Source organism: Narcine bancroftii, chromosome 2, assembly GCF_036971445.1.
Source record: "Narcine bancroftii isolate sNarBan1 chromosome 2, sNarBan1.hap1, whole genome shotgun sequence".
Classification (NCBI taxonomy): domain Eukaryota; kingdom Metazoa; phylum Chordata; class Chondrichthyes; order Torpediniformes; family Narcinidae; genus Narcine; species Narcine bancroftii.
Genome location: NC_091470.1, coordinates 257,886,644 through 257,901,508, shown reverse-complemented (window position 1 = coordinate 257,901,508; position 14,865 = coordinate 257,886,644). Strand labels below are relative to the sequence as shown.

The following is a 14,865-nucleotide window of genomic DNA, read 5'->3' as shown; positions in this document are numbered from 1 at the left end:
GATACTTTCACATATGCCCATTGTCTCTATTCACTCTTATACCTCTTTACCCGCATACATATCAATCGTGGTCATTTTTACCCTCCTTACCCTTCTTCATCCCTCAGTCTATTTTTGTCTTTACCCACATACATATCAATCGTGGTAATTTTTGCTCTCATTACCCGTCTTCATCCCTCAGTCTATTTTTGTAATTGTTCTGCAAATTTTCGTGCTTCTTCTGGATCCGAGAATAGTCTGTTTTGTTGTCCTGGAATAAATATTTTCAATACCGCAGGATGCTTCAGTGTAAATTTATATCCTTTCTTCCATAAAATCGCTTTTGCTGTATTGAACTCTTTTCTCTTCTTTAGGAGTTCAAAGCTTATATCTGGATAAATGAAGATTTTTTGCCCTTTATACTCCAGTGGTTTGTTGCCCTCTCTTACTTTTTCCATTGTCTTCTCCAGTACCTTTTCTCTTGTAGTATATCTTAGGAATTTTACTACAATAGATCTTGGTTTTTGTTGTGGTTGTGGTTTAGGGGCCAATGCTCTATGTGCCCTTTCTATTTCCATTTCTTGCTGTAGTTCTGGACATCCTAGGGCCTTAGGGATCCATTCTTTTATAAACTCCCTCATATTCTTGCCTTCTTCATCTTCCTTAAGGCCCACTATCTTTATGTTATTTCTTCTGTTATAATTTTCCATTATATCTATTTTTTGGGCTAGTAATTCTTGTGTCTCTTTAGTTTTTTTATTAGATTCCTCCAATTTCTTTTTTAAGTCTTCTACCTCCATTTCTGCTGCTACTGCCCGCTCTTCCATCTTGTCCATTTTTTTCCCCATTTCTGTTAAGGTCATATCCATTTTATTTATTTTCTCTTCTGTGTTGTTTATTCTTCTTCTTAAATCATTGAATTCCTGTGTTTGCCATTCTTTAAATGACTCCATGTATCCTCTAACAAGAGCAAGTATATCCTTTACCTTGCCTTTCCCTTTATCTATTTCACTGTACTCTTCCTCTTCTTCTTCCTCTGGGTTGACCATCTGTTGTTTCTTTGCTGCCCTTTCCTCCTCTTCTTTCTTGTTTCTATTGTCTTCTGTGGTCTCTTCTTGCTGCAGGTGTTCTGCAGCTGTCGTTGCCGGCTGTGGAGATCGACTCCCCAGCTGGTCCCCCCTCCCGTCGGTGTGTTTTTTTGCATGCGCGGTTTCGCACTTTTACTCGGCTCTGTGAGCCATTGTTGTAGTTCTTTTTCTACCGACCTGAGGTAGTGGGGCCCTCTCTCCACAGCGGGCCTCTTCGGACAGGTAAGGCCTTCACCTTTTTCCTCCGTTGTCTTCTCTTCCTCTCTTCTTTCCGTTGATTTTGATTTTTCTCCTTTTGTCTCCATCTTCTTTCCACCTTTATACTCACTTTTCTTTAACTTGTATTTCTGTGCCTTTGTATTTTCTCTTGTTTTTCCCGACTTTTCTGGAGAGGGCTGGAGTTCACCGTCCGGCCACTACTCCATCACGTGACTCCCCAAGTTCAATCTTTCTTGATGTGGCAAGTCTACAGACCATTGATCTGTTGGTTGTGAGGTCGCCTACCTCTGTTGGTTGCTGCTCTAGAAGCATCTCCTCTTTCTCGATCTCTTGCAACACTCTCCCCTTTCTCGATCTGTCTGCCTGCATCTCGGGAAACAAATTCTTGATATACATCTTTCACAAACCCACCAACACCCACAGCTACCTTGACTACACCTCTTCACACTTTGTGCCCTGTACGGATTCCATTCCTTACTCTCAATACCTCCGTCTCCATCACGTCTGCTCCCAGGATGAGGTATTCTATGCCAGATCATCAGGAATGGCCTCCTTCTTCACGCATCGTGGCTTCCTTTCTACCATCATCAACCTGTCCCTCCATTACCTGCACATCTGCCCTGGTTCCCACATGCAACAAGGACAGGATTCCTGTAGTCCTCACCTCCTACCCCACCAGCCTCTGTATCCAACATATCATCCTTCGCCATTTCTGCCACCTACTACATGATCCCACTGCCAGAATCCTCTTCCCTGCTCTTCCGCTCTCCATTTTCTGCAGGGACTGCTCCCTCCATGACTTCCTCATCCATTCTTCCCATCCCACCAATCACCCACTTGGCATCTCTCACTGTGATTGCTCCACTTGCATCCACACCTCCTCCCTCACCACCATTTAGAGCCCCAAACAGTCCTTCCATGCGAAGCCACGTCATTTGTGAATCTGCACAGGTCATCTACTATATCCTTTGCTCCCATCATGGTCTCCTCTACATTGGAGACTGGACGCAGACTGGGAAATCATTTCATTGAGCTCATTAGCTCTGTCCCTCGCAATAGCGAGGATCTCCCAGTGGCCACCCATTTTAATTCCCTCCCCGATTTCCTGCCGAAATGCGCTAGCAGACTAAGGCCACCTGCACATTGGAGGAGGAACACCTTGTACTTTCGGGGCATCCTCCAACCAGATTGCATGAACATTGACCTGCGGTTTCCGCTAGCCCCCCACCCCCCACCCCCCATCTATCCCTATGTCTCCATTGTCTCTGTGTGTGTGTCTCTCTCTCTCTTTCTCTTCCCTCTTCTCCTCTGTCTCCTTTCCCCCAGCTCTGCTTCCACAGAGCCCCAAACAAGCCCCCACCCCCTCTGTCAATTCTCATCTTTCCTCTCTCCTGTATCCCATCCATATTCAATTAACCTTTTATTTGTTGGTTTGTACTCCTCTCCATGTTCATTCATCCCTCTCTGATCTTTTAATTCAGGGACTGCCTGCTTTTTAATCATACCTTGGATCATGGCTCAGGCCCAAAACATTGGTTATATATCTTTACCTCCGAAGGAAGCGGCATGGCCTGCTGAGTTCCACCAGCATTTCTGTGTTTTTATTGTTTGCTGCTTATGCGGTTGAGATGAGGTGTTCTTCCATGTTGTCATTTCAGCTGACCAAATTGGTCCACTTTACATTCGAGGAGAATTGGCAATAACAAGAGATTAAAGTTTACAAGGGCTGAAACAAAAATTCAAAGCAGCATGCAGCACCTTTTGTGGAAATTTGTCAGCCACAAACGAGCCTGCAGCTGACGTGGACATTACCACTCCATAAATCTTCGTCCGCGAAGCCAAGCCAAAAAAAAAGAAAGAAAAGAAAAATTTAAGCCTAGGGTCTGAGGTGGTTTGTGTGTCGGTGGCCTGAATGGAGTGGTATTTTCATGGATTATGTATGCAGAAATATGGAGCTGGAAAAAAAAAACGTGAGAAGTAGGAGCCCTTTCTCCAGATCTCCATCTAGTTTTCTATGCCCTCCTACACAAATGTAACTGTTGAAATCTGTTGCATTTGTGAATGAGCCACGTGGAGACTGAAGCAATAGATGTAAATGGTGTTACTGCAGGATAAGCAGATTCTGGAGAATCACCCTGAACTCAAATACATTTGGGGTTTTATACTCTTTTAGCACAAAATTTACAGCAGCGAACTCAATGCAGCTTCAGTAGTTAAAATCAATAGTTTACTCCAACATTTTTGGTGTAGGCTAATAATTTTGCAGAATTGCATATTTACATTGGAAATGCATGTCAGCTGACAAAACCAGCTACACATATTCCAACAACTCAACCCAAAACGGCCTCCTTTTACCAGTACAGTGAGGGGCAGCTCTGTGCTGTTTATTCATTCAGCATCATTGTCCTGGGTTGAAGTTCTAATTTTATGAATTGGCTATAACCATGTAACTCCTTTCTCATGCCTAGCAATCCTAAATGAAGTCAGATCATAATAGCTCTATGATTTGTTTTGGGAATGTTTGATTACTCATGCAAGTCTTTTCATCTTGTGTTTTTGAATACCGACGTGAGTGTAAATTTTATAGAGGTTGCTTGGTGTGAGAGCAAAGAATACCTTGCTTTGTAACAAGGCAATTTTACTTTTTCACAGTTTGCATCAGAGGTCAAGTTTCCTGGGTTCTGCTTGAGAGCTCGCATTCAAAACTCGTGGTGCCATTTAAAAAGCTTCTGTTCAACCACATCTTCCAGAGCGTCAAATACAAGAGAGGTGAATTAGTTTTTCACTGGGAGCTTGCTATATCTACTCAGGAATCTATTGTAATTATACTTGTCTACATGCTCTGAATGTACATCATTATGACCAACTTTTATCAATCTTCTGCATACAAACACTAATGGCTGAATTTTCAGGCTTAGAGTTTATTAAATGTGTTCAGGAAAGTTTTCTAAATCAGTATTTAGAGATACCAACTTGAGAGAGTGCAATACTGGATCTCCTATTAGGGAACGAGGCAGGACAGGTGACAGAAGTATGTGCAGGGAACACTGCATCCAATGATCATAATGCCATTAGTTTCAAGATAATTATGGCTAAGGAAAGATAGGTCATCAGTTTGAGATTGTAAATTGGAGAAAGGCTACTTATGAGGAAATGAGAAAAGATCTGGAGAACATGGATTGGGCTAGGTTGTTTTCTGGCAAGATGTGCTCTGTAAATGAAAGGCCTTCAAAGGTGAAATTTTGAGAGTACAGGGTTTGTATTTTCAAAAGGCAACATTTAATGGGCATAATGAACCTTGGTTTTCAAGGGATATTGGGGATCTGGTTGAGGAGGTTATCAGCAACAAGGAGCAAATGAAATACTTGAAGAGAATTAAAAAATGCAAGAAAAACAAGAGGGAAATCAAGATAGCTAAAAGAACACATGAGGTTGCTTTGGCAGACTATGTAAAGAAAAATCCTAGGGACTTCTACAGGTATATTAAGAATAAAAGGATTGTTAGGGACATAATTGGTCCTCTTGAAAATCAGAGTGGTCACCACAAATGGAGCCAGAAGAGACAGGGAAATCTTAAATTGAGTCTATGGAAAATGAGATAAACAAGCAGTAAGGTCATGGAGCCTATACAGATTAAAGAGGAGGGAGGAGCTGCTTGTTGCCTTAAAACTAATAAATCCCCAGGTATTTCTTCAGATCTTGAAGGAAGCTAGTGCTGAAATTGCAGGGGTCCTGGCAGAAATATTTAAAATGTTCTTGGCCATAGGTGAGGTGCCGGAGGATTGGAGGGTAGGTCATGTTGTTCATTGTTTAAAAAAGGCTCCAAAAGTAAACCAGGAAATTAAAGGCCGGTGAGCCTGACATTAGTAGTAGGTAAGTTATTAAAAAGTGTTCAAAGAGATTGGTTGTACAAGTATTTGGATATGGATTAGGGTATAGTCAACATGATTTTGTATGCAGAAGGTCATATTTAACCAATTATATAAACTTTTTCTGAGGTGATAACTGGGAAAGTTGATGAAGGGAAGGCAGTGGATGTTGTCCACATGGACTTTTGCAAAACCTTTGACAAGGTCCCACATGGGAGGTTAGTCAGGAAGGTTCAGTCACTGGAGACAATGCACACAAGTGTGAGGTGTTGGAGTTTGGAAGGGCAAACCAATGTAGGACATGGTAAATGGTATGGCACTGAGGTGTGCAGTAGAATCGAGGGATCTGGGATTACATATACATAATTCCCTGAAGGTGGTGCCACAAGTAGATAGGGTGATAGAGGGTGGTACATTGGACTTCATAAATCAAAATATTGCGTATCGGAGTTGGGATGTTATGGTGAAATTGTACAAAACATTGGTAGGCCAAATTTGGAATACTCTGTGTAGATTTGATCACCTAACTACAGGAAAGATATCAATATAATTGAATTCGTGCAGAGAAGATTTACTGGGATATCCTAGGATATTGGAGGGACTTGAAGAATGAATTGTAAGGAAAGGTTAAGCAGGTTAGGAGTGTAGAAGAATGAGGGGAGATTTGATAGTTATACAAAATTATGATAGATATAGATAGAGTAAATGCAAGTAGGTTTTTTTCATTGCAGTTTGGTGAAACCCAAACCAAAGGACATGGGTTAAGGGTGAAAGGGGAGAAGTTTAGGGGGAACACTGGGGAAATTTCTTCACACAGAATGGTGGGAGTATGGAATGAGTTGCCAGCTGAAGTGGTGAATGGGATCTCAATTTTAACATTTAAAAAAAATTTGGATAGGCACATGGATGGGAAGGGTATGAAGGAGTATGCAATGGGTGCAGGTCAGTGGGACTAGACAGAAGGGCAGGCACAGACTAGAAGGGACAAAATGCCTGTCTTTCTCCAAAGTCCTATGGTTCTAAAACATTCCCTGTTATTGTTTATTATTAAGCTAATTATAATTTCTACATGTCCCAAATACATCTCCTAAGTTACAATTTACATCTCACAATATATTAATGGGAGATTTGCAATACATGCTGAAGAACAACTTTTAATATGAAGGATATGTACAAGTCATTAAGGTGTTGCACTAACTTGTTACATAGTGCTTTCTCATTGTAACTTCATTCATACCCAGCTGCAATGGCTTCAGTGTTTAGCTAAAATTTTACTTGTCTACATGTTACTGAAACATAAGCAATAATTGGATCCCATAAAGAAGCAGAAAAATAGTGATACATTTATGGCATTTAATTAATTATTCAGCTTCACGGTTGCTGTACAGATTTCTGTACTGTATGTTCTTTTATGATAGCTCAAATTTTGTAATGTTCAAGCAGTTTTGTTGGAGAGATCCAACAAAATAATTTTGATTTATCTGCACAGTTGAAAAAGAGCCACGTAAGTATCGACAGGCATTGTATTGTTGATGTCAAATGAGCAAGCTGCTGTATAAATAATTTATTTTAAAAAATTATTGTTTCCTTTTAGTGAAATGCTTTTTATTCTTGATTATATTCTTGTCAATGTTTGTTTCTTTTATTTTCTAGGTTTTCCATTATTATAAACCAGTGCTGGAGTTTGTGCAGTTGGTGGCGCTCTCTGACCTTCCACTTTCCCTTCTCTCTGGGATTGAATTTGAATTGTATCCTTGTTTTCAATTTGTGTGATTTAACTTATTTTTTGTAGATAACTATGAACTATTTTTGTTCTGTTTCACCCTTCTGATTTCTATGAGTTGACCTGCAAGAGTTGGTTCAATTTAGGAATCTGTTGAATATGGTTATAGCAGTGGCACATTCGGCCACTCAAGCCCTTGATTAGCGATTGGGCCTCAACTCCAATCACCTGTTTTCCTTCATATTTCTTGATATCCTGAAGTAAAACAAAGGTCTGTCAGTTTAAGTCTTGACCATTTCAATTGATGCCATTTATTTAAAGCCTCTTAGGGCAAGATTTTGTTAAGTAAGTAAAGTTTGATTGCAAGTTCCACTTCATAGTGAATTGAAGGCAAGACCTGAAAATTAGGTTTGTGTTCTAAATTCTCCTGTCAGAATAAAAATATTCTTTGTGCTGATCCCATTGAATCTGGATCATACTCATTGACAAATTAAATCTTCCACTGTGTTTCTAACATAGTTTTGCAATGTATTCATGCTGTTTAGCTATTTTGTATTATTTTAGTGTATATGCCCTTTATCCACTCCCAAGGTCAACTTATCCCACCTGAAGTGCAGCATCTCGAATGGGATGAACTACTGTCAAAAGGCATTTGATCAAGGTATCATATTTGAAATCCCCCACCATTTGCTTTTTGGTTCCTGTGTGTAGCTTTTAGTGATTATGTACATGAACACCCAAATCTCTCTGTTCTATGATTGGGAAGTATAACTTCACATTCCCTGACTTCTCATTTCTGTATCCTGAGGTCCAGCTAAAATATAGTGACTAGTGCATATTCTGCAAGTTGATTTCATTCATATCGATTGTCCAATCACTTAATAATAAAGTCATACCTACTACAAGTAAAATTCTGCAGATATTTTTGGCTTATTTTAAGCAATTTAAAATTGGAAAGAAGTTGGTTTGTCAGAAGTTCAGATGAATTTAGTGATTGCTTAAAAGTTTTACAACATGTATAATGAAATATGTATATACTTAGAAATCAAGGTTAATCTCTGAAGCCAACTCATTTTTTGTGGATATTAGCTGATGATTGGGTACGATTTCTGATGGCTTGCTCAGTGATAATGAACAATTGCAAACCTTTTCTCATCATTTCCTCCCTCTGCCTTTGTGGGTTTTATTTAGTCGGTGCAAGGTTATTCAATGGGCTAAACATTGGCAGTGCAGTGACTTAAAAACAGTCGGTTGGTCACTTAATGGTAATGTGAACAATTTATTTTTCCTGTTGTCTCATTAACTTTTTGGGGGGTTTCTATTTATATTTGATAATAAATAATTATGTAGATTATTTTTCTAAATGTTTGTTTTTATATAATTCCCCAGTAATAAATGACAGATTTGGCTACAAAGAGGATTTAACCTTGTTTATAAGCACTGAATAGTCATTGTATAACAATTCTCAGTGAGTAAAATTGTAGAGCAGATCTTGCTTTTAGAATAAAGAATTGAAGGTAGATAAACCTTTTTGATGCCACAAATAATTTGGCTTCACAGCTGTAAAGCAGAATAAACTTGAATTCCAATTTGAATCTTTTTCTTGCAGGGTCAGCATGTTTGTAGGAAGCTCACCAATTCCCTTGAGTTCCAAAATAAGATGATAAAACAAAAATTGTTGCAGAATATTTAATTTTAAAATTCTCTTAAATTACTGCAGTTTTGATTATTTTTAACATTAACATCCAGCCAATGCAGAATGTGCGAGAGTGTGCATAGGACTTGCTTTCACTTACTAATAAGTTTTGAAACTTTGAAGATTTTGATTGTTTTATTGATAAATGCCACCATATTAACTTATTGAGAACCTTGATTAATTTATTCAGCAGTTTATTGCACAATGACCCCCAGAGCAAATCAAAACTTCTGCTGAACCAACTTTCTTCCCTCCAAGGCAAGGTATGTACTAGTCTTCTCAAGTTTAGATGTACCTGTTATGAATGTCTGCATTCTTCCCTGTAGAAGGCAGGTGGCTTCCCTGTATAAGGCGGGTTTCCACCCTGTTGGCTTGGACCTGATTTTTTTTGCTTATTTTGACCAGTGCAGTAGGGACTGGCTAAACTAATTCCTGGCTAAAGGGTTTGCTCTATGAGAGGTGATGGTATAGAATCATAGAACACTTCAGCAACAAAAACAGGCCATTTGGCCCTTCTAGTCTGTACCAAAATACTATTCCACTCATCCCATTAACCTGGACCCAGTACAAAATCCTCCAGACCCCTCCCATCCATGTATCGATCCAATTTATTCTTAAAACAGGAGTGAGCCTGCATTTACCATATCAAATGACAGCTTTTTCCACACTCCCACCACTCTGTGGAGAAGTTCACCCTTCCACTCAAAAGCCATGTCCTCATATTTATCTCTCCTAATTTAAGTGGAAAGATCCTGCCCTTATTTACTCTATACCCTTATAATTTTGTAAACCTCTATTAAATCTCCCCTCATTCTTCTGTACTCCAAGGAATAAAGCCCTAACCTGTTTAATCTTTCCCTGTAACTCAACTCCTGAAGACCCGGAAACATCCTAGTAAATCTTCTCTGTACTCTTTCAATATTACTGATATGCTTCCTGTAATTAGCCGACCAGGACTGCACCTAATACTCCAAATTTGGCCTCACCAATGTCTTATACAACTTCACCATAACATCCCAACTCCTATTCTCAATAGTAAAAACACAAAGCTGGAGAAACTTAGCAGGTCAAGCAGCATCCCTTATATAGCAAAGGTAAAAATACATAACTGACATTTCAGGCTTGAGCACTTTTTCAAGCTATGGGAAAATGTCAGAAGGCGTCCTAACAAAAGAGTAGGGGGAAGGGGTAGTCACAAGGCAGGAGGTGAAAGGTGAAGAAAGGAGGGAGGGGACAGCAGAGATCAAGGGGAGGAGGGAAGGATAGGTGAAGGGAGGGAAGAGAACTGGGAAGGGAAGGGGAGTGGGGAGAGAAGAGCAGGTTAGCAGAAACCAGAAAAGTCAATGTTAATGCCATTTGGCTGGAGAGTTCCCAAAAAGAAAATAAGATGTTCCTCCAATTTGCGGGTGGTCTTGGTGGGACAGAGCATGAGGCCATGGATAGACATGTGAGTGCTGGAGTGGGACACAGAACTGAAATGATTGGCTACTGGGAGGTATCTGTTACTGTAGTGGATGGAACGAAGGTGCTCAGTGAGGTGATCTCCCAATTTGTGCCCAGTCTCTCTGATGTAGAGAAGGCCACAGAGGGAACACCGGATGCAGTAAATCAGTCCTGTGGATACACAAATGAATTGTTGCTTCACTTGAAAGGCCTGATTGGGGCCCTAGAGCGAGGTCAGGGAGGAGGTGTTGGTGCACATTTTGCACCTCTTGTGGCCACAGGGAAAGGTGTTGAATGGTGGGGAGGGATGAGTGCATGAGGGAATCATGGAGGGAGCAGTCCCTACAGAAGGCAGAGAGGAGAGAGAAAGATGTGTCTGGTGGTGGGATCCTGGCCAAAGTGTACAAATGCTGTTGTAATGCTATTCAAGGTAAACAATAAGTCTGCAGATGCTGTAAAACTGGAGTAATACACAGTGTTCGAGAAACTCAGTGGATCAGGCAGGATGTATGGAAAGGAACAGACAGACAATGTTTCTCCCTGATGTAGAACCTGGATGCAACTTGGTGGATCATTTTGTGAAACACCTCCACTCAGCCTGCTGCAACAGCAAGGATCTCCACTGGCCAAGCATTTAATTCCGCACCCCACTGCCACACTGACATGTTTGCCCATGGCCTAATGGCCAGGTTGAGTCCACATGTAAATTGGAGGAACAACACCTTCATTCTGTCTTGGCAGCCTCAACTGGACAGCATCAATATCATTTTCCAGTACTCGCCTCCTCCCTCTCTTTTCATATCCCTTCCTTGGCCCTTATCTCCCTGGCCCCATTTGTCCTATTTTCCCCACCCTCCATACCTGTCCATCACCCACACCTTTCTTCCTATTGGCCCTCACCCCTACCCTTTTTCATGTCAGAGCGCATGTTCCTTAGCCTGCTGCCCCTTCCCCATCATCTCTTAGTTCCTTTTTTTTTCATTTCCCTCACCTATATTCATCTATCGGCTTCCGGCTTGTGCTCCTCCCGCCATTCCATGCCCCCCCCCCCCCACCCAATTTGTTTTATTCAGGCATCCACATAGTTCTTGCTATTCCTGAAGAAGGGTTTTTGGCTTGAAGCATTGACAATCTATTGCTTTCCTTAGATGCTGCCTGACTCCCTGAGTTCCTCCAGTACTTTGTACATAATACTGCTAAATAAGATCACCGCTGTTCACCCATGCCTCTATACTCCACACTGAACTCACCAACACCCAGTTATCAATATCAAAAGAAAGTTTAGTTGGTGGAAGGAAAGGTGGTGAGTGCTCAAAGGGATGAATGGTCTACTCTTGCACCTATGTTCTATGAAAGTGACTTGTGATAAAATTTTCCATTATTATAATCACAATGTTATTGTTTCATTATGTATTCCTGTGTAATTATATTTTTGTTCCTTTCCCCTGCCACCTACACATCTCAAATAGAGTGCAAGTGCATTTACTGCTGGTTTTAATTTTCATAGACCTTTAGTCACCTGTATTGAAAATGATTATTGATTTAGGTGTTTTCCACTTGTTCTTGCAGGTGGGGGCACTTTTTAATCTTTCATGTACAGTGAGCAGCACTTCAATTCCTCCAGCCAATCAGTACAGTACACGGAAGTGGAAAGAATACATGGCAAAGAAGCCGAAAAATATTAATGGTTAGTTTTATGTTACTTTTATACAAATGCCCTCACACGCTCGTTGCATCAAAGTCTAGTTATGCTTTCTCTCAACTAGTAAGAGATTAGGTATTTTGCCTGAATATATTATCACCATGTCAGTTATTAAATGGAAAACTAATAAAAACCATTTTATATTCTTTGATTCCAGAAGTCATTGGTATACAAATGTCACCTACTCGACTTGCCTACAAAAACAAATTCTGTATATCTAAACTGCAATCTGGACACAGATTGCGCTGGTAAATTTTTTTAATGACGCCCTGCAGTCTGATTTTACCATTTCTCAAATGGTAAAAAAGATATAATTTAACATAAATCCAAACTGTTTTTATCAAGCTCCTTCAAAATAATGGTTATATATAGTTTAACTAATGCGCTGAACTCATCTGCATCAGATGTTTATGAGTTACATTGTTGGTTATCGTCAGTAATGAAATGAATCTGTTCTGTGATATTTCAGGTCATACAAGTAGCCACTATGGCCTGCCAAATTGACAGCATCTATGGTCTATCCACTTTGATCTAGCCACTTGCACTAATCCTCGCATTCCCATCATTTTCCCCAGACTCTACCAGTTACCTGCACACTAGCAGAAATTTACAAGTATCTCCAACCTGCACATCTTTGAAATGTGGGAGAGAATTGGAGTACACTGAGGGAAGCCCACGAGGTTCATAGGGAGGAAGTATTAAACTTCACACATACAGCACCAGAGGTCAGAATTTTGGGCACTGGAGCTGTTAGGCCACAGATCTACCAGCTGTCTCACTATGATGCCTACGGTGTCGTTTGGAATAGTGAAAAACTTCCATTCTATGTTAAATAAGAAAGTCTGCAGACGCTGTGATGAAAGTTTACAGAAAAATACTGGAGAAACTCAGAAGGTCACACACTGTTCTTTATGTAGCAAAGACATAGATATATAACGTAAATTTCAGGCCTTAGCCCTTCATCAAGGAATGAGAAAAAAGCAGGAAGGCATCTGAATAAAATGGAGGGAGAGGTAGGGGAGGAGCACAGACAAGAGGTCAGAGATGGAAATGGGTGTTGGGAATGCAATAACTTTTTCAAACATTGCTTATATCCTTACCACAGAAATTTTTTTCAGGAATTAGATAGATATGTAAGGAAATTTCTTTGGAAGGCCAAGATGTTGAGGGTTTCCCTAGAAAAATTAACATGAACTAGGAGGTCTACAACTTCCAAATTTTAAAAATTATTATAAGGCAACACAAATGAGATTTCTGTCTTTTTGTGAAGAGGCCAGCATGGATTAAGATAGAAATGAAAAAGGTAGGAAAGAAGATACCAGAGATTTTATATATAAATGGGAACCGAGATTAATATTTGGTGACAGGGAAGCATTTTATTAATATATGGTACAAAGCAAAAACTGAAATGAGAATGAGGAACCCTGGTTTCATTAAAATGCCTTTGAATCAAAATAGACTTATCCCATTTACAATGAATAATCGACTTGAATATTTGATTCTCTAAGGGAATTAGAAATGTAGAGGATTGTTATGAAGGAGGAAATTCAATGTTGTTTGAACAATTAAAAATAAATATATGATAGAAAATAATACAATATTTTGTTATTATCAAATAAAAGCATATTTACAAGATAAATTGGGTCCAACAATGTTATAACCTAAAAGTAGTGAAATAGAAGCCTTGATTTGTAATAGATCTATTAAGAAATTATCTCAGCCATGTATATATTATTGCAAAAGGGAACTCAAAAGCAGGAAATACATAGATCTAGTCAGAGATGGGAGACAGATTTAAATATTACTATTGGAGAGGAAGATTGGTCGGATCTGTGTCTAGATAATGTGACAAATACAATAAATGTTAGATATAGATTGGTTCAATATAATTTTTTACATCAACTATATCTTACCCCACAAAAATTAAATAGATTGAAATCAGATCTTTCAGATCAATGTTTTAGATGTAGTCAAGAGATTAATACTTTTTTTTACATTCTACATGGTCGTATCCAAAATTTTTTGGATTGAGTTAGGAACTTCTTTGGAGCAAGTCACAGGAGTTAAATTTCCACAGGATTCAATGTTGTTTTTTCTGGGTAACATTTTAAGGATAAGACCAAAATTGAAACTGAATTTATATCAAAAAGAATTTGTAAAAATTGCATTAGTAGTTGCAAGAAAATGTATAGCAGTGACATGAAAATCGGATTCTCATTTGGGTTTCAAAAGATGCCATAGCTGCGTACCTCTTGAGAAGATTACAAATAATTTAAGAAATAAATATGATACATTTTGGAAAATTTGGTGCCCATATTTTCATATTGTAGGTATAAATTTATAAATGGCTTTTCCTAAACCTCATGAAATCTCAAACTCTTTGAAATAAACAAACAAAAAGATTTGAATCGAGTGAAAGGTGTGATCCCTTGACAACCAGGTCTGCTTCTTTTTTCTTTCTTTACTAATTGTATTCTTTTGTAGTGGCCTACTCCATGGGCCGACACAGCAAACAGTTGTCGAACACAACAATCGTCCAGACAGCATGCAGGATGAGATGCCCGCTCCCATAGGCCGCAGGAATAGCAATCAAATGGGGCAATCACAGCCAGCGGATCGCAGAGGGTCCAATCTAGGCCAGCACATCTAGGGCAACCAATCAGCAGCTGGCCTCGCTCAAGCCACGCTCCGGTGGTGGCACGGCCAGCTGCCTATAAAAGGCAGAGCTGCAGCACAATAAAGTCAGTGTCGATTACACTCCCTTGGTCTGCGAGTCTTCTTTCTACCTTGAGCTTTAACCCGAGCTATAACTGTAGCGCCCCACTATAGTGGTGACCCGGACTGGTCGAAATGGCACTTTAGACCCAACAATGGAGGAACAGCCTACAAGCAACACCGTAATGTTGAAGCTGCCGGGCTTCTGGATGTCACAACCGTGGGCATGTTTCCAGCAGGCTGGGATGCAGTTCGCCATTCGCCGGATCTTCACAAAAGATATGTACTACCACAATGTGGTCAGTACCTTCGATCAAGACACTGCAACCCGCATCATCGACTTCCTCCAGCAGACCCCAGAACAAGGGATGTATGCGGTCATCAAGAAGCTATTAACCCGCACTTTCGGGCTCTTAAAGTGCAAGCACATG

At 39.9% G+C, this 14,865-nt stretch overlaps 1 protein-coding gene across 9 annotated transcripts in view; it reads left to right on the top strand.

The window, feature by feature from the left end:
• mtbp (MDM2 binding protein) overlaps nt 1-14,865 on the top strand; it is a 108,881-nt gene that overhangs the window by 38,529 nt on the left and 55,487 nt on the right. For 8 of the 9 annotated variants that reach the window (XR_011352151.1, XR_011352152.1, XR_011352150.1 and 5 more), the window contains 4 exons: nt 3,939-4,055; nt 6,809-6,903; nt 8,765-8,837; nt 11,587-11,704. Coding sequence is in view for 6 of the 9 variants with exons in the window: in XM_069920950.1 (XP_069777051.1) it covers nt 3,939-4,055; nt 6,809-6,903; nt 8,765-8,837; nt 11,587-11,704 (403 nt within the window). In the remaining 3 variants the exon portion in view is untranslated. The remainder of the gene's footprint in view (nt 1-3,938; nt 4,056-6,808; nt 6,904-8,764; nt 8,838-11,586; nt 11,705-14,865) is intronic. The other variant, XM_069920945.1, reaches the window with a different exon arrangement.